This window comes from Berghia stephanieae, chromosome 15, assembly GCF_034508935.2.
Source record: "Berghia stephanieae isolate SIO BIC M18660-M18661 chromosome 15, UCSD_Bste_1.3, whole genome shotgun sequence".
Lineage (NCBI taxonomy): Eukaryota > Metazoa > Mollusca > Gastropoda > Nudibranchia > Aeolidiidae > Berghia > Berghia stephanieae.
This window is the reverse complement of record NC_088374.1, coordinates 8,706,653-8,731,652: the sequence shown is the minus strand read 5'-3', so window position 1 is coordinate 8,731,652 and position 25,000 is coordinate 8,706,653. Positions and strand designations below refer to the sequence as shown.

The window sequence follows — 25,000 nt, the reverse complement described above, 5'->3', positions numbered from 1 at the left end:
TGTAATATTGCCTAAAAGGCGTCATGTCCCGTCCTAAATGTTAAATGTTGCTGTTAGCCAGGGACCCCTTGTCATAAAAAAAAAAATAAAATAAAAAAATTGAACTTTTATATAGAGCAATATCCACTAAATGTGCTCAAAGGGGCCCCTGGCCAACAGCAACATTTAACATGTGGCGAGACATGACGTCTGTTAGGCGATATTACAATTTGTCGGACAAAAACAACGCTGTTAACGGCCAGGTACTCATTTTACACCTGAGTACGGTGAGAGAATATTAGTAAAGAGCCTTTTCCAAGGACTCAACTATGCGCCGAACGCGAGGCTTGAACCCAGAACCTTCCGACCCGAAAGAGAGTGTCATACCACTAGACCACATAGCGCGCTATATAAAAGCTCAATTTTGTTTTTGTTTGAATAATTTTTTCTCTTAGACTTTCTTTAGTTCTTACCCTTTCATTAATTTTATTCTTCCACACCAGACTCCACGACGTCAGAGATGGACGAATCAACGGCCGAGCCGCTCCAAGTGGTTCAGCAGCTAGTGCTTCTGATCGTGGAGGCTCGAACCCCGGACCAGTCGGTGAAAGGACGGGTGGAAGGACCCCACTGTGCCTTGGTAGGAGGAGGAGGAGGAGGAGGCGGCCATGGTGGTGGCCTTGGAAGTGGAGGCGGCCGGGGTGCGTGTTCTGTTGGTGGGAACCAGTCTGGCCATCATAGGTGTAGTGTGGACAGAATTGAGGTAATAATAATAATGATGATGGTGGTGATGAAAATTTGAGCTTCTATATAGCGTAATATCCACTAAACATGCTAAAAAAAAAATATATTGAGCTTTTATATAGCGCGATATCCACTAAACGTGCTCAAAACGCTTTACAAGGGGTCCCTGACCAACAGCAACATTTAACATTTAGGACAAGATACGATGCCTGTAAGGCGATATTACAAAAAAAATTTCTGACAGAGACTATGCTGTTAACGGTCTGGTACTCATTTTACACCTGAGTACAGTGAGAGAATGTGAGGAAAGAGCCTTCCCCATTCCATTACCTGTAGTTTTTGCCAGCTGTGTCTGAATACTGTCTTGATGTGTTTGGTGGTAAAGTTGGTGGTCAGTTCGATACAGAATTATCCATTGTTAAGAAATTCCTATTTTTTTGTTGTCTCAAATTCCTTTTTTTCTGACCTTTTGATTTCCACTTTTGGGATACGAAGGGTTGGCAGGTCTGCATGGTATTAGAAAATAAAGGGCTGGAAAATAAAATTTTGATAACAACAGGGAAAACTGGAGGTAAAAATAGCACCTAGTGAGCAGTGAAGTGACTAAAGATTTTGGACGGTTTGACAAACTGTCTGGGGACAGAATGGAACACCGAGATGGTGTAGAAGACAAATCAAAATAATTGAGCTTTTACATAGCTCAATATCCACTAAACGTGCTCAAAGCGCTTTACAAGGGGTCCCTAACCAACAACAACACATAACATGTAGATTGAGACACGACGCCTATTAGGCGATATTACAATTTTTTTTGTCCAACAGAGACAACGATGTTAACGGCCGGGTACTCATTTTACACCTGAATACGCTGAGATAATGTGAGTAAAGGGTTCAATAGGTCTTTGGGTTGAATACCATTGTGTGTGGTGTAGTCTATTCCTCTTAGTGGGATCTTGTGCTGGTGTCTGGGTGAGACTTTTGGGTCATTTCTCACTGAGTACTTTGATAGCGTGCTCTTGGAATCTACATCTGTTTCCTATTTGAACTAATTCCCCTTTGTCTTACCTTTTCTTGGGTGCTTTAATTGTAATTCTAGAACTTTTTTTCTATCCGTAAAACCCTTAAAAGAACAACAAAACAAGTCCCATTTATTTCATCTTCTTTTCATTTTAATTATAGAGAGTGTACGCTTGGCTAAGAAGCTCACAACATTGCCATCCAGAAGTATAACGGACCAACACACAAAACTCTGTGTATAACCATGAACGTTTATAGTCTGGTTAATACAGTTAAGTGAGAATTTCTCACAAACGTGGATGGCAAAAAACAATAACAAATATTTGTTTTTATATTATATAATATATATATATCTTTTTTATTTTTTAAAAAAATCTCTTTCCCAGTGTCTACGTGCCGATCAGTTCTGTAAGTCCACCACCCGTCTATGGACCAATGGGATTCCAGTGTGCGTGGACATCCTCCTCTTCCCAGCTTGCACTCACGGAAAACAGGAAGTGAACGTAATGGAGGGTACTGTTTCCGCTGCCACCAAGGAGAATGCCCTTCTAGTGGAACGGTGGACACTTGAACTGGAAAGGAGGAGGTAAAATATTGTATATGGAAATGACTATAGCGTGTGCCAGGTTTTTGCTTTTTTTTATTTTACTATCAAATTAACTCTTTCAGCACCATTGGCCGCATTGTGAGGTCAGAGAAGAATCTGTTCTTCTGGCCAATGGCCGCACAGTGCGACCAGTCTTGAAAGGCAAAAACAATAATGCTATGATAACAAATAGATTTAACTCACTCAACCCTAACACCGACTATATCCGTAGTTTACCCTGGGTTACTATTAATCACATTTTTATGAGACAAATTATAGGCGCAGTATCAAAGCTAATGTTTTTAGTTTTTGCATGTTAATGGTATTTGAATAAAACTTATCTATGTACATGCTCATTGTTAATACATTATTTTTAATTTTGAAAAGTAGCAAAACTCTCTAGGATTGAATGAGTTAAGGATTGGACTACTAGTTTATCAATATATATATAAATTTTTTTTTTTTTTTTTTTAAATTTTTTTTAAATCAATCAATTTTTAACGCTGTACTAATTTTTGTATTATTCAGACCCCCAGCCCAACTTCTTCACCCCAGCCTGTTGGTGCAAGCCGTACGTTCTTACCTACACTTCTCGCAGATCAGCTCCTGGCTCTACTCCAGTGGGGGTCGCCTGCCTGGTCTGTTGCTGGTCTACAGGTAGAGTCATCTTCTTCATCATCTTCATTATTATGATCATTGTCAACATCATTATCATTATTGTTGTCATTGTCGTCGTTATCATTGCCATCATAATCGTAATCATCATCATTATTATCGTTGTCGTCATCAACATCACTATCATCATCTTAAGTATCCAGTGCGGCTATGTGGTCTAGTGGTTTGATGCTCCCTTTCGGTTCGGAAGGTCATGGGTTCGAGCCTCACTCGCCGCATAGTTGAGTCCTTGGAAAAGGCTCTTTACTTACATTCTCTCACCGTACTCAGATGTAAAATGAATACCTGGCCGTTAACAGCGTTGCCTCTGTCCGAAAAAAAACTGTGAAATTGCCTCAAAGGCATCAGGTCCCATCCTCAATGTTAAATGTTGCTGTTGGCCAGGGACCCCTTGTAAAGTGCTTTGAGCATGTTTAGTGTATATTGCGCTATATAAAAACTCAATTTATCATTTCCATTAAAATTTATTTTATTTTTCACAGAATTTGTGCCCCAAGTGAAGACTCGGCTTTAGACTCCCTCGAACTCTCTGACACACACACATTTCCAGTGTGTACCACGAATCGACAACAATTACGCGTACGAGTCAATGCCCTGAGCCGACGCAGTAGTGTGCCAACGTTAATGTGCGTCGATTTTGACCACAGTAGCGCAGCAGAGGTGGCAGCAAGAACAGCCGCTGTAACGAGAAATGGATCCAGCACAGCAAAGTCTTCCTTCTCTTACAAAGATCAGGTCTACAGCTCCGAAAATGTAAAGGGAATAGACCGTCCTGGATTGGGTTATAGAAAGGTGTCGAAGAAATATTCTGGTAATAGTGACGATGAGAGACTGTACTTAAGTGAAAGTAACCTGAGAGATGACTTAGGCTTGTCTAAAACGGATGCTTTTAGAACAGTGTTCGTAAGAAGAAAATTAGCCGCTGCTAACGACGATGGGGATGGGCAGAGGAAGAAAGATGGAGGAAGATTTTGCCGCGATGTGTTTGTTCTGGAGGGAATGAGAAAGAGAGGGGAAACAATTGATTATGAGTTGAGGAAGATGACGACGAAGGTGGATAATTTGGCCTTGGTGAAAAAGGACATGAAGGAAAGGTGGATTCAGGGTATCAGTGATGACATTGATGATGACGGTGATGAAAGGTTTAATCGGGTGATCGGAGAGAGGCGTGTAAAGGATAAGTTGGATGCGAAAGGCCATTTTAAGAGACAATGGGGTGATTTCTTAACCGATTTTAGTGACGAAGTAATTATTGGTGAAGAGAATGATGATGCCTTATTCGGGGATTGGGATAAAAGTGTGGGTTTTAAAATGTTGAGTCAAGGAGAGAGAAGACCAGAAAGCCCCATGGCCCGACATGAACATCAGCGTTTTGGTAATTTTGGTGGGAAAACGGGGAAAAGCGAACTTGTGATAAATACAGTCAGTGCTAAGCATGTCAGCAGATTGGAGGAATTTGAGTTTTTGAAAAAGAGGAAAGAGGCAATGCTGATGTCGGGGCAACACGGTAAAAGATTTAGTAATGAGAGTACAAGGAAAATGATGGGTGGAGGGGAAGATGGCCTGGTCGACGCAGTAGTAGAACGGGAATGTGCTGAAGATTTGTTGTTGAGAATGGAGGGAGAGAGGTGGAGAAGGAAGAAGAGGAAAGAAGATTGGAAGAAAGATGGAGAGAAGGACTTGAGGATCGAGCAAATGAAGCTGGGGATGAATTTAGTCAGGAGAAGTCGTGATGATGACAGCAACAGTGATAGGCAGTATCCTGAAGACGCTGAAATAAATCAATTATTTTGCAAAAAGAACCTGAAAGAAGCCAGGTGTGCTAGTGCAAAGAATTCTGATGGCATCGACAATGACTTTCCTCCTAAGGAGCCTTCCTTTAAATCCGGGAACTTTTGTGCGAAAGAAATTGGAACACTAACAATGGTGTCTCAAAGAATTGATGATGAAAAAGCCAGTTCTGCCGACATTCAAAATTTAACAGAAAGGGTTACAGCGATTGCTGAGGAAGACGCGTGTATTCAAAATCCTAAATTTGAACAAAGTGATGTTAATTGTGAGGATGGTGATGATATAAACGAACGTGTTATGGTTCAAGCGTCCACTAAAGACCACAAAAATAGTGATTATTCACCAATTTCCACAGTTTTAAAATCAGATTCTAGTTGTACCAAACAGCTGTCTTCTACTCTTGAGCAGCAGCCTTATTCTTCCAACTCCTCTTCTTCATCGCCGTTGAGTATCGATGTTTCATTTTCAGAGCTAGATGGCGATTCAGACGCGACTCCTATCGCATCACCAAATAGCAACAGCAATACCTTGACCAGGTCCAGTGGAACAGAATCCTTGTTCAAGTTAATGACGGAGAGGAAAATGATGATGAACAACAATGTTAGCCAAGATTTTAATGTCGAGAAATGGGACGATAGCGGGGACAATGTTAGTAGTGGTAGTGCCAGCTCTGGCGATGAATTAACGGGTGCAAGTGATCAGTGCATTGTGGATGTTGGTAGGCGTGGTTTTTCTAACGGTGATTGTTATAGTCAGAGAATTGAAGGAGATGATACATTTGATAAGGAGGCAGCTGTAGAATGTTTAGCCTCCCTTTCTGAACCTCAAGGTCTGCATGGGGAGATGTCCAATTTTGTTTCTCACAAGTTTGTGAGAAATTTGGAAGAAGGTTTTGTGAAAGTGGATGAAGAGAAGAAGAAAGAAAGAGATTTTGAAGATAGTTTGAAGAAGGAAATGGCAGCATCTGATTCAAACGACATTGCCTCATCTGAAAAATTGGCAACAGATACAGGTACAACACCGACAGCAACAGCAACTGTTTCACGTAAAATGTTTCAAGAGAATCTTTTACCACTGGCGTCTTACGACGTTGAAACAGACTCATTCAAGAGAATAGAAGATGCAATGAGAGGTGGCAGCGATGGGCATATTCTTCACAGCCCAAAAGTTCTTTTCTCCTGCGATATACCAGAGGATCACAACAGTGTAGTGTGTTACGACAATGATGGAGAAAATAACACGGGCAGGAAATACATCGATTTTGAACAAGTCCTGTCAGAATCTCAGTTTTTCAAGGCTAAATTACAAGACCTTTTTAGCCACGGTAATGAAGTGACTGGGAAAGAAATAGACTCAACCCACTGGCCTGAACCCGTTTCTAATTTTGTAATTGAAGAAGAGAGAAAGATTGGTAGAGACGTTTCCAGTATTGTTGAATGCTCCCATGAAAATGAAAATAACACTAGCTCTGACATGGACGAAATTTTATTTCTTTCTCAACAAAAAGGAAAAGGATCAACAAAGAGGAAATGCCATAGAGTAGAGAGAGATTTGAATCATGCTTGTGACAAAGTAAATTTGGGAGATGTTAGAAGTGATGAGACCCTTATTGTTGACTTTCTTAAAGAGACTGAAATGGGGAACTTGAAAATGTGTGAAAAAAATAAAAGCAATTTACAGAAAGATCAACAAGAAGAGCATGAAGGAATTAAAAAACAAGGAATGCAGGAACACCGAGAAACAAAAACAACAACAAACAACCCACTTGTTTACAGTCAGTTGCTCTTCAATTCATCTCACTCGGGAAGCTCCACAGGAAAATTCCAGAATGATGAAAGTGTTGCTAGAGACCAACAAAAAGATCTCGTCAGACAAGTCAACATGGATAGTCTTGAATTGTCCGAGTTTAGCAATAATATTATAAGTTGTGAATACCAACAGTCTTTTGTAGGAGGTGAGATGTTTACACCTCGGTCCACGTCATCATCATCATCACCTTTGTCAACATCTCACCTCCCATTTTCTTCAGAATCGCCTTTGTTGACAGCTTGGTCATCTGTAAATCATAACCATATAACTGGACAAACATGTATATCATCTAGGCTTTCAAATTTACAACTTTCATCGTCAACATCATCATCATCACCACCACCACCACTATCATCTTTACTATCAACATCTGCCCCATCAAGTGATGCTTCTTCAGAATATTCCAATAAACAAAACTCAAAAAAGACATCAACTCAACATGGGAAATCTCTCATTCCATTTCAATCCACAGTCCCATCACCATTAACTTCAACAGCATCTTTTTCATCATCAACCCCAGCATCAAATTCCAAAGAAGTTTTCTCCAACAATGGTAAAGAGCTCGGCATTCATCAATTCGAGCCAACACCTCATGTAACAGCAACATTCAGAATTTCTCAAAGTAGTGACAGAGACAGTTATCCAACTGAAGATCAGTACAGTTCAAGAGATAGTCATAACGATGCGAGTGTTACAAAAACAAATGAAAAAAGACCCAAAGCTTCGCAATGCATCAAATGTGCCTTGAAATTGAAATCCAACATTAATCCTGGTCACAGGCACCAAACATTTCAGGGTTGTGACAATTCCAGTACAGTGACATCATCAATGTGTGACTGTATTCATCATCATCATCATCATCATCATGAGTATGGCAATGACAGCGGTAGTAATAATGATATTTATTGTCATGACATTCCAAAACTTGGTGATAGGGACGGCGTCAGGGAGTCGGCAAAGTTTACTGAAATTAGTGTTGAACAAAGAGCGGATGATAAAGGTGACGTTAAGAATCTATGTGATACTGTGGTCAGAGGTGATGAAAACTCATCCAGTTTTAATGATAGTGATCAGAGGGAGGGGCACTCCATAGTCAATGCCAATGATTTTTGTGGTTCACACCAGAGAGAATTAAGAGACGTCCGATTAGACACTGAATGTGAATGTTCTGAAATTAGACAGAATGTTCAATCAGGAAAACCATCCCTACTCGGTGAGAGGTTAGCCTCTTTTTCTTCCACTAGTTTGTCACCAGTCCTGGACGTACACAGACACGAGGGTTGTGAGAACAATTTTCCCTCTGTAGGATATTTATTAATCGATGATAGCAATAGCATTAAAAATCACTCAGCTTCATCAGAGATATCTAGTCAGGGCAATAGGAACAGTTTTGTTTCCTCTTCTTTACAACGAAATCACCAAGACCGACAAACACTGCAAAATGGAAGAGAAAAACAGCTACAAAAACAAAAGCAGCATCTTCAACCCGAGCAAGAAAACAAACATCGAATAAATAGAAAATTGCAATACGAACAGCATCGGGCTCCGAGGCAACTACAAGAGCAACGACGACATTCTTATTCGGCGAAATCAGAAATTCAAAATGGTAGCTCTTTTAAAGTTTACAATTCTAGCACTGCAACTGACAATCAATATTACCAAGATGAACAGCACTATTCCAAATATTCAAAATTCCAGATCAGGCGTTCTGCGGAGGAAGAGAATTTCACAGCTAAGAATGGAAGTGGAGACAAAGCTTGTCACAGAGAACAAGTCAGTGCCATTCATGAGTCTGATGAAAGTACTGATTATAACAGTAGAAGAAATGGAGTCAAAATTAATTATGGGAATAATAAGGGTGCTAGTTTTTCAAATGTCAAAAGGAAACAACAGAATTACCATAGCTACTTCTCTTCCAGCAATTATTTAGATGACGATGATTATAATAATAACAATTTAGACAGTATCAGCAAAAACAATGACATAAACGACAACGATGACAAAAATGGCAATCACTCGTGTCCAATCCAGAATGACGATAAATCTGAAAGTAGAGAAGAGAGAGACGAGGAAGGGAACGAGGAGGAAGTTTTCTTCTATTTGGAAGATGAAGAAATGGATGTGAATTCCGATTACACGAAGACTTATCGGAACAGCTTGGAAAATCAGCTCCGTGATTTTGAAACTGGGCTCAATAACGAACTGAAGAGCCAGAGTTTTGATCAAACTAACCAAATCGATGAAGATGATATTAACGATGACAAAAGAATACAGAGAGTTGACTGTTATAAAAAGGAAGGCAAATCCGTGTCGTCCATCTCCTCTGTGTCATCCATTTCATCGATGTCGTCGTACGCTTCATCGTCCTATGACGAATTTGCCAACTGTGCCATTTCTACCGCAGATGCGAGTACAGTCACAGAGTCTTTAGTGCCACAGTTCAACCCATCCGCCTTGTCTTGCAAAATATCTCCCTCTCAAACACGACCGCCTACCCAACAACAACAACAACGGTCTTTATTTTCATTATCGTCATCCTCTTCACAATTTTCTTTAACAACCACCCCCTGCACCATCATCACCTCAGTCGCTGTGACCACCACTCCAGGATTTTCATCGACTTCAGCCCACGCAGCAGCCTCTCCATCCACTACCTCCACCAAAAAGTTTTCCACCCCAGTTACCACAAACAACAGCTCCCCCAATACCCCTAGTCTTTCCACAACCGATGACCTTCACCTCAACAATGTCCAGAGAACTTCCAGCCCCAAGCCCGACCTTGACTTTGACATGGACCCATCCACCAGGGCTGCAGCCAAAAGGTCAAGGTTATCGTCCTTCGGAGATCTCACTGAAGGCTGGGACCCAACCCCTCCTAGTCGGTTAGTACAGTCAATTTGCATTTTATATATTGCATATACCTATTACCAAATTTTACTTTACCACATTATATTTACGTATATTATGTTTATGTTGTAAGTATCATTGTCGGCATTTTATACGTCTGTACAAAAATTTCCTTTTGGATGAATGAAGTACATTATTATTATTATTATTATTATTATTACTATTATTATTATTATTATTATTATTATTATTATTATTATTATTATTATTATTATTATTATTATTATTATTATTATTACATGATCTCACTATACTCATGCTGGATGCAGTCCCTGACCTCCCATGCTCTGGGTGGGGATCCTGACCTCCCATACTCTGGGTGGGGATCCTGACCTCCCATAGCGGGCAGGGAGGTACATACTGTGTCTTCTATCCCCTTATATCTTATCCAACAAGCTTTCTGTCTTTGTCTTGGAATGAGATTACTTGGTTTTTTCCGGGCCCTCGTCGGACTCCTGGCTGAGAGGGAAACAGTCAAATGCATAGTTATTGTTTTGGGAGATGATATTTTTTTCCTTGTGAATCATCTCTCTGTTATGTATTATTATATTTGTTATTTTTAATGTATAGTGTAAGCATTTGAGTGTATTCCTCTTTGTTGGATTTTGTGCTTGTGTCCGGATGAGACATAGGTGATCTCAAACTAAGTACATTGGTGGTATGCTCTTGGAATCTACATCTGATCCCTATTTGTTCCCATTCCCCTTTGTCTTACTTTCTCTTGGGTGCTTTAATTGTAATTCTAGAACTTTTTATTATCCCATTTTCTTCCTTTTTACTGGCGCTGATATAACCTAAATGTGTTGCAAGCGCCGTAAAACCCTTAAAAACATAAAAACATGACCTCCCATACTGGGCAGGGAGGTACTTACCGTGTCTTCTATCCCCTTAGAGCTGTTTTCCAATTTGCTTTCTGTCTTTGTCTTTGAATGAGATTACTTGGTTCTGTCCTGAAAAGACATCCCCCCAAAAAATCAGTGTTCCTTAACTGGGGATTGAACTTCAGACCTCCTGAATACTGGATCAATTTATTTATATATATATATATATATATATATATATATATATATATATATATATATATATATATATATATATATATATATATATATATATATATATATATATAAATTCTATGTGAGAAATATATATGTTAAATTATCATGGTCATTTTTTTTAAATGCCTTATATTATATTTCCTCTTTTATTTTTCCAATTTGTCAGGTCTGTCTCCAGCCCGAATTGTATGGAGGGAGAGGTCAGAGGTCGAGGTCACCAAAGGTCAAACAGTCACAGGAGCTCTCTCCTGCAGCAGGTCTGTAAAGCTGTATCTAGTTTTGTTTTTGTTTTGTTTTTTTTGGGTTTTTTTTTTTGTTTTTGGAGGACAGTCGTCGTCCTCCTGAACTTTAACCTTGCCCAAGGTGGGCAGGAGGTCACTTGCTCTGTCTTCTATCCCCTCTTTATCTGTTTTCCTTGTTGCTTTCTGTCTTTGTTTTGGAATGAGATCACTTAATTTTGTCCTGGCCCTGGCTGGAGTTCTCAACTGGGAGAGAAACAGTCCATTTTTGTATCGCTACAGTTTGGGGAGACGATGGGGGTTTTTTAAAATGTTTTTTTCTCTTTGTTATGTTCTGTTACATTTTTTTTGTTTTAAATGTATAATGGTTCATAAATATTTGATTGTAGTGGGGACCTATGCTTGTGTCCAAATGAGAAACAAAACCATTGAACTAGTATGCTGCTCCTTTGTAAGGAAACACGAATTAAAATAGAACCAGTAGATATTTCTAAAAAGCGGGTGGTTGGATGGGAGCATCACCCTTGAATCATATACCTATGATGTTCGCATGGGTGTACGATCCGATAGTGATGTCGTTTCTTCTTCTCTTTACTAGCCTATCCTGCTTCTTTGGTTTGTGATTGTATTTTTGACAGGGGATATTTTTTTTCCTGTAAATCCTCTGCCTGTTTGTTCTTGGTTATTTATAATTTAGCTTATGATATCTTTAGGTTATGATTTTGATTTACATTTGTACTATTTTTGTTAGATTGCTTGTTTTTTTGTTTCAGCGGTCTCTCATATAACCTCAATTGTGTTGGAAGAGACCTAAAGCAACAAACAAAAAAAAAACAAAAAAAATAGTATGCTGCTCCTTTGTAAGGAAACACGAATTAAAATAGAACCAGTAGATATTTCTAAAAGGTGTGCAATTCTTCTTCTTCGTTCCCGTCACGTCACATGGTCAGCCCGGTCTGGTGAATGAAGCCCACAGTGGTCCTGAGGTCGTCCTCATTGCCGTACAGCTTCTTTGAGTATGAGGTTGGGTCAGGCCAGAAGTTCCTTCTCAACTGGTTGTACCTTGGACATTCCATTAGGACATGATGTCCATTTTCATTTTCAAGTCCGCAGTCACATTGTCCAGAGGCACCTGCTCTGGACATCGTCCACATATGTTCCTTTAACTGATTGTGTCCAGTTCTCAGTCTGAAGATGATGACCTGTTCCTTTCTGTCCAGCACCTTGATTGGGTCATTCATGTTGTATTCTGGGTGCTTCTCTCTCCATCTCTGAGACTGGATAAATTTGGTGTGCAATTAATTAAGTTAAAAGAGGGGAGGCGGAGAGGAACTGTGTAATGCAGTTTAGACATTGATTTGAGAAAAAAGAAAACAGTCAAAAGAAATTGGTCCAGTCAATTCTGGGTGGGGTCCCGACCTCCACGGTGGACAGGGAGGTACATACTGTGTCTTCTATCCCCCTGTGTCTTTTTTCCAACATGCTTTCATTCTTTGTCTTGGAATGAAATTACTTGGTTTTGTCCTGGCCCTGGCCTGGCCAGATACCCTGGCTGGGAGGGAAACAGTCAAATGTATAATAAGTTTTGGGAGATGATATTTTTTTCCTTGTAAATAATCTCTCTGTTATGCACTGTATTATGTTTTTTTTATGTATTATATATTTGTAAACATTTGAGTGTTTTCCTCTTAGAAGTAGGGACCTGTGCTTGTGTCTGGATGAGACTTTTAGGTGATCTCAAATTAAGTACACTGATAGTGTGCTCTTGGAATCTATATCTGTTCCCTATTTTAACCAATTCCCCTTTGTCTGCCTCATTCTTGGATGCTATAATTGTAATTCTAGAACTTTTTACTATTCAATTTTCTTGCTTTTTACTGGCACTGATATGACCTCAATTTGCTGCAAGGGCCGTAAAACCCTTAAAAACAAAAACAAAACAACCCAGTCAATTGATTGAATATTGCTTCCTTCTCTTTGTATTTTTCTTCTTGCCAGTCTATGCAAAACTTGGCCAAAGAAGGGAGGGACCATCGCAGTTCTACCATTTCCGGAACCTCCATGGTGTTCAACAGTCGGACTTCTCTTCCGACACAGTCTAGTCCGGTGAGTTTTCTGGTAGATTGTCAGTCAACATTGTTATCATCATCAACATCATTATCATCACCATCAACATCATTATCATCAACATCATTATCATCACCATCATCAACATCATTATCATCACCATCATCAACATCATTATCATCACCATCAACATCATTATCATCACCATCAACATCATTATCATCACCATCAACATCATTATCATCACCATCAACATCATCATCATCACCATCAACATCATTATCATCAACATCATTATCATCACCATCATCAACATCATTATCATCACCATCATCAACATCATTATCATCACCATCATCAACATCATTATCATCACCATCAACATCATCATCTTTTTCTCTTCCTATGGTATTCAACAGTCGAACTAAACTTCTATTACAATTGTCTGGTCCAGTGAGAGTCTGGTAGATTGTCAGTCAACATTGTTATCACTCATATTATCATCATCACCATCAACATCAAGAGTCTGGTAGATTGTCAGTCAACATTGTTATCACTCATATTATCATCATCACCATCAACATCAAGAGTCTGGTAGATTGTCAGTCAACATTGTTATCACTCATATTATCATCATCACCATCAACATCAAGAGTCTGGTAGATTGTCAGTCAACATTGTTATCACTCATATTATCATCATCACCATCAACATCAAGAGTCTGGTAGATTGTCAGTCAACATTGTTATCACTCATATTATCATCATCACCATCAACATCAAGAGTCTGGTAGATTGTCAGTCAACATTGTTATCACTCATATTATCATCATCACCATCAACATCAAGAGTCTGGTAGATTGTCAGTCAACATTGTTATCACTCATATTATCATCATCACCATCAACATCAAGAGTCTGGTAGATTGTCAGTCAACATTGTTATCACTCATATTATCATCATCACCATCAACATCAAGAGTCTGGTAGATTGTCAGTCAACATTGTTATCACTCATATTATCATCATCACCATCAACATCAAGAGTCTGGTAGATTGTCAGTCAACATTGTTATCACTCATATTATCATCATCACCATCAACATCAAGAGTCTGGTAGATTGTCAGTCAACATTGTTATCACTCATATTATCATCATCACCATCAACATCAAGAGTCTGGTAGATTGTCAGTCAACATTGTTATCACTCATATTATCATCATCACCATCAACATCAAGAGTCTGGTAGATTGTCAGTCAACATTGTTATCACTCATATTATCATCATCACCATCAACATCAAGAGTCTGGTAGATTGTCAGTCAACATTGTTATCACTCATATTATCATCATCACCATCAACATCAAGAGTCTGGTAGATTGTCAGTCAACATTGTTATCACTCATATTATATCATCACACATCAACATCAAGAGTCTGGTAGATTGTCAGTCAACATTGTTATCACTCATATTATCATCATCACCATCAACATCAAGAGTCTGGTAGATTGTCAGTCAACATTGTTATCACTCATATTATCATCATCACCATCAACATCAAGAGTCTGGTAGATTGTCAGTCAACATTGTTATCACTCATATTATCATCATCACCATCAACATCAAGAGTCTGGTAGATTGTCAGTCAACATTGTTATCACTCATATTATCATCATCACCATCAACATCAAGAGTCTGGTAGATTGTCAGTCAACATTGTTATCACTCATATTATCATCATCACCATCAACATCAAGAGTCTGGTAGATTGTCAGTCAACATTGTTATCACTCATATTATCATCATCACCATCAACATCAAGAGTCTGGTAGATTGTCAGTCAACATTGTTATCACTCATATTATCATCATCACCATCAACATCAAGAGTCTGGTAGATTGTCAGTCAACATTGTTATCACTCATATTATCATCATCACCATCAACATCAAGAGTCTGGTAGATTGTCAGTCAACATTGTTATCACTCATATTATCATCATCACCATCAACATCAAGAGTCTGGTAGATTGTCAGTCAACATTGTTATCACTCATATTATCATCATCACCATCAACATCAAGAGTCTGGTAGATTGTCAGTCAACATTGTTATCACTCATATTATCATCATCACCATCAACATCAAGAGTCTGGTAGATTGTCAGTCAACATTGTTATCACTCATATTATCATCATCACCATCAACATCAAGAGTCTGGTAGATTGTCAGTCAACATTGTTATCACTCATATTATCATCATCACCATCAACATCAAGAGTCTGGTAGATTGTCAGTCAACATTGTTATCACTCATATTATCATCATCACCATCAACATCAAGAGTCTGGTAGATTGTCAGTCAACATTGTTATACACTCATATTATCATCATCACCATCAACATCAAGAGTCTGGTAGATTGTCAGTCAACATTGTTATCACTCATATTATCATCATCACCATCAACATCAAGAGTCTGGTAGATTGTCAGTCAACATTGTTATCACTCATATTATCATCATCACCATCAACATCAAGAGTCTGGTAGATTGTCAGTCAACATTGTTATCACTCATATTATCATCATCACCATCAACATCAAGAGTCTGGTAGATTGTCAGTCAACATTGTTATCACTCATATTATCATCATCACCATCAACATCAAGAGTCTGGTAGATTGTCAGTCAACATTGTTATCACTCATATTATCATCATCACCATCAACATCAAGAGTCTGGTAGATTGTCTCAGTCAACATTGTTATCACTCATATTATCATCATCACCATCAACATCAAGAGTCTGGTAGATTGTCAGTCAACATTGTTATCACTCATATTATCATCATCACCATCAACATCAAGAGTCTGGTAGATTGTCAGTCAACATTGTTATCACTCATATTATCATCATCACCATCAACATCAAGAGTCTGGTAGATTGTCAGTCAACATTGTTATCACTCATATTATCATCATCACCATCAACATCAAGAGTCTGGTAGATTGTCAGTCAACATTGTTATCACTCATATTATCATCATCACCATCAACATCAAGAGTCTGGTAGATTGTCAGTCAACATTGTTATCACTCATATTATCATCATCACCATCAACATCAAGAGTCTGGTAGATTGTCAGTCAACATTGTTATCACTCATATTATCATCATCACCATCAACATCAAGAGTCTGGTAGATTGTCAGTCAACATTGTTATCACTCATATTATCATCATCACCATCAACATCAAGAGTCTGGTAGATTGTCAGTCAACATTGTTATCACTCATATTATCATCATCACCATCAACATCAAGAGTCTGGTAGATTGTCAGTCAACATTGTTATCACTCATATTATCATCATCACCATCAACATCAAGAGTCTGGTAGATTGTCAGTCAACATTGTTATCACTCATATTATCATCATCACCATCAACATCAAGAGTCTGGTAGATTGTCAGTCAACATTGTTATCACTCATATTATCATCATCACCATCAACATCAAGAGTCTGGTAGATTGTTCAGTCAACATTGTTATCACCATATTATCATTTATCACCATCAACATCAAGAGTCTGGTAGATTGTCAGTCAACATTGTTATCACTCATATTATCATCATCACCATCAACATCAAGAGTCTGGTAGATTGTCAGTCAACATTGTTATCACTCATATTATCATCATCACCATCAACATCAAGAGTCTGGTAGATTGTCAGTCAACATTGTTATCACTCATATTATCATCATCACCATCAACATCAAGAGTCTGGTAGATTGTCAGTCAACATTGTTATCACTCATATTATCATCATCACCATCAACATCAAGAGTCTGGTAGATTGTCAGTCAACATTGTTATCACTCATATTATCATCATCACCATCAACATCAAGAGTCTGGTAGATTGTCAGTCAACATTGTTATCACTCATATTATCATCATCACCATCAACATCAAGAGTCTGGTAGATTGTCAGTCAACATTGTTATCACTCATATTATCATCATCACCATCAACATCAAGAGTTGGTAGATTGTCAGTCAACATTGTTATCACTCATATTATCATCATCACCATCAACATCAAGAGTCTGGTAGATTGTCAGTCAACATTGTTATCACTCATATATATCATCATCACCATCAACATCAAGAGTCTGGTAGATTGTCAGTCAACATTGTTATCACTCATATTATCATCATCACCATCAACATCAAGAGTCTGGTAGATTGTCAGTCAACATTGTTATCACTCATATTATCATCATCACCATCAACATCAAGAGTCTGGTAGATTGTCAGTCAACATTGTTATCACTCATATTATCATCATCACCATCAACATCAAGAGTCTGGTAGATTGTCAGTCAACATTGTTATCACTCATATTATCATCATCACCATCAACATCAAGAGTCTGGTAGATTGTCAGTCAACATTGTTATCACTCATATTATCATCATCACCATCAACATCAAGAGTCTGGTAGATTGTCAGTCAACATTGTTATCACTCATATTATCATCATCACCATCAACATCAAGAGTCTGGTAGATTGTCAGTCAACATTGTTATCACTCATATTATCATCATCACCATCAACATCAAGAGTCTGGTAGATTGTCAGTCAACATTGTTATCACTCATATTATCATCATCACCATCAACATCAAGAGTCTGGTAGATTGTCAGTCAACATTGTTATCACTCATATTATCATCATCACCATCAACATCAAGAGTCTGGTAGATTGTCAGTCAACATTGTTATCACTCATATTATCATCATCACCATCAACATCAAGAGTCTGGTAGATTGTCAGTCAACATTGTTATCACTCATATTATCATCATCACCATCAACATCAAGAGTCTGGTAGATTGTCAGTCAACATTGTTATCACTCATATTATCATCATCACCATCAACATCAAGAGTCTGGTAGATTGTCAGTCAACATTGTTATCACTCATATTATCATCATCACCATCAACATCAAGAGTCTGGTAGATTGTCAGTCAACATTGTTATCACTCATATTATCATCATCACCATCAACATCAAGATCTGGTAGATTGTCAGTCAACATTGTTATCACTCATATTATCATCATCACCATCAACATCAAGAGTCTGGTAGATTGTCAGTCAACATTGTTATCACTCATATTATCATCATCACCATCAACATCAAGAGTCTGGTAGATTGTCAGTCAACATTGTTATCACTCATATTATCATCATCACCATCAACATCAAGAGTCTGGTAGATTGTCAGTCAACATTGTTATCACTCATATTATCATCATCACCATCAACATCAAGAGTCTGGTAGATTGTCAGTCAACATTGTTATCACTCATATTATCATCATCACCATCAACATCAAGAGTCTGGTAGATTGTCAGTCAACATTGTTATCACTCATATTATCATCATCACCATCAACATCAAGAGTCTGGTAGATTGTCAGTCAACATTGTTATCACTCATATTATCATCATCACCATCAACATCAAGAGTCTGGTAGATTGTCAGTCAACATTGTTATCACTCATATTATCATCATCACCATCAACATCAAGAGTCTGGTAGATTGTCAGTCAACATTGTTATCACTCATATTATCATCATCACCATCAACATCAAGAGTCTGGTAGATTGTCAGTCAACATTGTTATCACTCATATTATCATCATCACCATCAACATCAAGAGTCTGGTAGATTGTCAGTCAACATTGTTATCACTCATATTATCATCATCACCATCAACATCAAGAGTCTGGTAGATTGTCAGTCAACATTGTTATCACTCATATTATCATCATCACCATCAACATCAAGAGTCTGGTAGATTGTCGTCAACATTGTTATCACTCATATTATCATCATCACCATCAACATCAAGAGTCTGGTAGATTGTCAGTCAACATTGTTATCACTCATATATCATCATCACCATCAACATCAAATTTGTCATCAATTGTATCACTATATACATCTCACTCACACAGACGGTATTGTCTCAACTTGTACATTATCACACAGTCTGTACATAACTGTTATCCTATATTTTCATCACATCATCATTAAGATCTGATAGATATCAGTCAACATAGTTATACTCATATTTCATCACATCCTATCAACATCAAGAGTCGTAGATTTCATCAACATGTTGTCACTATATTATCATCATCACATCATCATCAGATCTGTAGATCTGTCATCAACATTGTTATCAATCTCATATATCACATTCTACCATCAACATCAATCTTGAAATTGACAGTCAACATTGTTATTCTCATATATTATCACATCAATTCATCAAAGTCACGATTGTCAGTCAAATTGTTATCACTCATATTATCATCATCACCATCAACATCAAGAGTCTGGTAGATTGTCAGTCAACATTGTTATCACTCATATTATCACATCACCATCAACATCAAGAGTCTGTAATTGTCATCAACATGTTATCACCATATTATCATCATCACCATCACTCAAGAGTCTTAGATTGTCATAACATTGTACCTCATATACATCATCCCTCACATCAAGTCTGTAGATTGTCGTCACAATGTATCACTCAATTATCATCATCACCATCAACCAGAGTCTGGTAGATTGTCATCAACATTGTATCACCAATTTCACATCACCATCACATCAAGATCGTAGATTGTCATCAACATTGTATCACTCATATTATCATCATCACCATCAACATCAAGAGTCTGGTAATTGTCGTCAACATTGTTATCACTCATATTATCATCATCACCATCAACATCAAGATCTGGTAGATTGTCAGTCAACATGTTATCACTCATTATCATCATCACCATCAACATCAAGAGTCGGTAATTGTCATCACATTGTTACACTCATATTATCATCATCACCATCAACATCAAGAGTCTGGTAATTGTCATCAACATTGTTATCACTCATATTATCATCATCACCATCAACACAAGAGTCTGTAATTGTCAGTCAACATTGTTACACTCATATTATCATCATCACCACAACATCAAGTCTGGTAATTGTCAGTCAACATTGTTATCACTCATATTATCTCATCACCATCAACATCAAAGTCTGGAATTGTCATCAACATTGTTATCACTCATATTATCATCATCACCATCACACAAAGTCTGAGATTTCATCAACATTGTTTCACTCATATATCATCATCACCATCAACATCAGAGTCTGGTAGATTGTCAGTCAACATTGTTATACTCATATTATCATCACACACAACATCAGAGCTGGTAGATTTCAGTCAACATTGTATCACTCATATATCATCACACCATCAACATCAGAGTGGTAGATGTCATCACATTGTTATCACTCATATATCATCATCACCATCACATCAATCGTCGTAATTGTCACCATATTATCATCATCACCATCAACATCAAATCGTAATGTCAGTCAACATTGTTATCACTCATATTATCATCATCACCATCAACATCAAGAGTCTGTAGATTGTCAGTCAACATTGTATCACTCATATTATCATCATCACCATCAACATCAAGATCTGGTAGATTGTCAGTCAACATTGTTATCACTCATATTATCATCATCACCATCAACATCAAGAGTCTGGTAGATTGTCAGTCAACATTGTTATCACTCATATTATCATCATCACCATCAACATCAAGAGTCTGGTAGATTGTCAGTCAACATTGTTATCACTCATATTATCATCATCACCATCAACATCAAGAGTCTGGTAGATTGTCAGTCAACATTGTTATCACTCATATTATCATCATCACCATCAACATCAAGAGTCTGGTAGATTGTCTGTCAGTCAACATTGTTATCACTCATATTATCATCATCACCATCAACATCAAGAGTCTGGTAGATTGTCAGTCAACATTGTTATCACTCATATTATCATCATCACCATCAACATCAAGAGTCTGGTAGATTGTCAGTCAACATTGTTATCACTCATATTATCATCATCACCATCAACATCAAGAGTCTGGTAGATTGTCTGTCAGTCAACATTGTTATCACTCATATTATCATCATCACCATCAACATCAAGAGTCTGGTAGATTGTCTGTCAGTCAACATTGTTATCACTCATATTATCATCATCACCATCAACATCAAGAGTCTGGTAGATTGTCTGTCAGTCAACATTGTTATCACTCATATTATCATCATCACCATCAACATCAAGAGTCTGGTAGATTGTCAGTCAACATTGTTATCACTCATATTATCATCATCACCATCAACATCAAGAGTCTGGTAGATTGTCAGTCAACATTGTTATCACTCATATTATCATCATCACCATCAACATCAAGAGTCTGGTAGATTGTCAGTCAACATTGTTATCACTCATATTATCATCATCACCATCAACATCAAGAGTCTGGTAGATTGTCAGTCAACATTGTTATCACTCATATTATCATCATCACCATCAACATCAAGAGTCTGGTAGATTGTCAGTCAACATTGTTATCACTCATATTATCATCACCATCAACATCAAGAGTCTGGTAGATTGTCAGTCAACATTGTTATCACTCATATTATCATCATCACCATCAACATCAAGAGTCTGGTAGATTGTCAGTCAACATTGTTATCACTCATATTATCATCATCACCATCAACATCAAGAGTCTGGTAGATTGTCAGTCAACATTGTTATCACTCATATTATCATCATCACCATCAACATCAAGAGTCTGGTAGATTGTCAGTCAACATTGTTATCACTCATATTATCATCATCACCATCAACATCAAGAGTCTGGTAGATTGTCAGTCAACATTGTTATCACTCATATTATCATCATCACCATCAACATCAAGGGTCTGGTAGATTGTCAGTCAACATTGTTATCACTCATATTATCATCATCACCATCAACATCAAGAGTCTGGTAGATTGTCAGTCAACATTGTTATCACTCATATTATCATCATCACCATCAACATCATTATCATCACCATCAACATCATCATCATCACCATCAACATCATCATGTTCTTTTTCTTGGCTATGTAACTTGAGCTTTTATATAGCGCAATATCCACTAAACATGCTCAAAGTGCTTTACAAAGGGTCCCTGACCAACAAGCAACATGTAACATGTAGAACGAGACAATTTTTTTTCGGACAGACAGAGACAACACTGTTAACGGCCAGGTACTCATTTTACACCTGAGTACGATGAATGAATGTGAGTAAAGAGCCTTTTCTTCCTTCCCAAGGACTCAACTATGCGCCGAGCGAGGCTCGAATCCAGGGCGTAAGATTTATAATGATAAGAAAAATAGGGTATGGAGAAGTGTGCCGGATGAAAACAGAGAATAAAAAGTCACAACCCCCCCCCCCCAGGCCTGGCTGAGAGAGGGGACAGTGAACGGTCATACAACCGGCTGCTTATTATTATTATTATCTTCTTTTTTTTTCTTTTTTTTTTGAGATTTTGTTGTTTTTTTTTGGGTTTTTAATATTTTTTTTTTCATTCCTTTTTCTAGGCACCTTTGAAGAGGAACCCAGGTGGACGCTTTGATTATGACTCGACACTAGTCAGTGTGAAAGCCATCAAAAAGTAAGTCCGTTTTTCAAATCAATTTTTGGGTGAGGTTCCTGACCTCCTCCCACAGTGGGCAGGGAGGTACTTACTGTGTCTCCTATGACCCTATATCCTGGATGGGGGTTTTGACCTCCCATAGTGGGCAGGGAGGCCCTTACTGTCTCTCTTTTCCAACTTGCTTTCCGTTTTTGTCCGTCTATGAACTCAACTTTTTCAGCGCTGAGGCTGTATTTGCATTTCCATCACAAAATTGCTGACACCTGATTGAGTCAGCATTCGAATTTGGCGCAAAATCTCAATTAAAATACCCCCCCCCCCCCCCTCTCGGGCCAATTGAATGTTCTGATGAAAGAAATGATACCATTGGTTCCATTTATAGTAATTTTGTAGAAAGAAGGATTGGATTACATTATTGCTTTTGCCTTTCAAGGCGACCATTGGCCAGTAGAACAGTTTCTGCTCAGGCCGCACAGTGGAGCCAATTGCGCTGAGAGAATTAAGAGATTGTTGGACTTTTAAAAATGATCTATCCATCAGACCACATAGCCAGCTGCACACAATTGAAATATGCGGCTATGTGGTCTTGTGTGGTATGACACTCGCTTTCGGATCAGAAGGTCCTGGGTTCGAGCCTCGCGCTCGGCGCATAGTTGAGTCCTTGAAAAAGGCTCTTTACTCACATTCTCATACAGTACTCGCCTTTACAATTAGGACCTGGCCATAACAGCGTTGTCTTTGTACGAAAAATTGTAATATCGCCTAACAGGCGTCATGTCGTGTCCTACGTGTTAAATGTTGCTGTTGACCAGGGACCCTGTGTAAAGCGTTTTTAGCACGTTTAGTGGATATTGTGATATATAAAGCTCTTTTTTTTTTTTTGAATAATACGGTTTCATGTTCATTTCAGTGCCTTTTCGTGCTCCAAGCTAGCCTTGGGCGACAAGCACCACAACAAAGAGGATGATGATGAAAACACCAGGACTTTGAGTACGAGTGCACCGGCCTCCACTAATTGTCTGCTGGGAAATTTTGAGGTATGTATCTCTCTCTCTCTCTCTCTCTCTCTCTCTCTCTCTCTCTCTCTCTCTCTCTCTCTCTCCTCACTCTCCCTCTATCTCTTTCTCTCCCTCTATCTCTTTCTGTCTCTCTCTCTCTCTCTCTCTCTCTCTCTCTCTCTCTCTCTCTCTCTCTCTCTCTCTCTCTCTCACCCTTGCTTATTGTAACATTTTATCTTTCTATGACAAGATGACTTGGAAGGCAATTTTTCAAATTATTTTTAATTTACTATTTTCCCTCGGTTTTGCATGTTGTGAGATATTCCTGACTCTAATTGATTTACTGCATAGCCACCAGGTTGCAGTAGCAAAGCCTTTGTGCCAAACATTTATCATCTCTTGATGTAGATATCGGTATGATTAATATTGTGAGCGAGCTTTTAAAATTGTTTTTGGGAAATGACAATTTATTAGATATTTACAAACGAAGTGACTATTCTCACCCCCTTAGTCTAGGATGCTAGTCTTCATAATAGTAGTCCACAATTGTTGTATGTTTAATCCAAAGATTGTAATGCAGTAATTTGTTAAGTTTCTTGTCACAAGTTGCACAATTAAAAAAAAAAAAATCAATCAAATCCAAATCGCAAAAAGCCGGCGACGTTTTTTTCGGTAATCCAATCGGCCAGGGGGGGGGGGGGGGGGGGTGTGAGAATAGAGGCAGCCATTTACAAAAGAAATATATTATATAATGTTTCGTAACTACCATGTAATTTTGTGAATTTCGGCTTGAGTTTGCCCTAGGGGCCAACACATTTTCCTCTTTTTTGACAAATTTAATCGCCATTATAATCACTGAGCTCTAAACAGACTTTCTTCTTCAAATTCGGATTTTATGGAGAAATTTTCTGGATTTTCTGCGTGAAGTTATTTAAACAGGACAGTAGTTTTTAAAAATATTCTTTCTATTTTTTTCCTTTTCCACTTTCTATACAATTTCAATATTTATACATTGTTTAATTAATATATTCTTATCCTATCGTATCTTATTTTAGACTGAGTATTGTTTAATTAATATATTCTTATCCTATCGTATCTTATTTTAAACTGAGTATAGGACTTATCCTTGACATGCCTTATAATATACAATAGTACATCATTACATCGTCTCTCTCAGCTTGTTATGTAACATTTCGCTGAGTTTGTGTGTGTTGACCCCGTGACCTCAAGAAGTCAGGGAGAGAAGGCTTTAGATAGACATAGAGTTTGAAACGACTTTTTTGGGGGGGTCGTGGATAGCTGATACAGTAAATTTAAAGTCACGATCTCCCCGGCCAGGCTGAGTTGTCGTACCAGTAAGGTCACGGGTTCGAGCCCCCATCATCGCTGCGAAGTTTTTTATTCTCTGTTGTCTTGTGGCACTTTCCTACTCACTTCATTTCTTGTTGGTATGTAACATTTACAGTTTTTACACATCTTTGAATGGATTTTAAAAAACATATATCAA

The 25,000-nt window shown here is 38.0% G+C and overlaps 1 protein-coding gene across 1 annotated transcript in view; it reads left to right on the top strand.

Annotated features, from left to right (window-relative positions):
- Positions 1-25,000, top strand: part of LOC144960256 (uncharacterized) — a 70,903-nt gene that overhangs the window by 40,149 nt on the left and 5,754 nt on the right. Inside the window, exons 2-9 of the mRNA XM_078893291.1 lie at positions 483-742; positions 2,127-2,326; positions 2,855-2,983; positions 3,484-9,483; positions 10,733-10,823; positions 12,804-12,911; positions 22,440-22,513; positions 23,406-23,532. Coding sequence (XP_078749417.1) covers positions 483-742; positions 2,127-2,326; positions 2,855-2,983; positions 3,484-9,483; positions 10,733-10,823; positions 12,804-12,911; positions 22,440-22,513; positions 23,406-23,532 — 6,989 coding nt within the window. The remainder of the gene's footprint in view (positions 1-482; positions 743-2,126; positions 2,327-2,854; positions 2,984-3,483; positions 9,484-10,732; positions 10,824-12,803; positions 12,912-22,439; positions 22,514-23,405; positions 23,533-25,000) is intronic.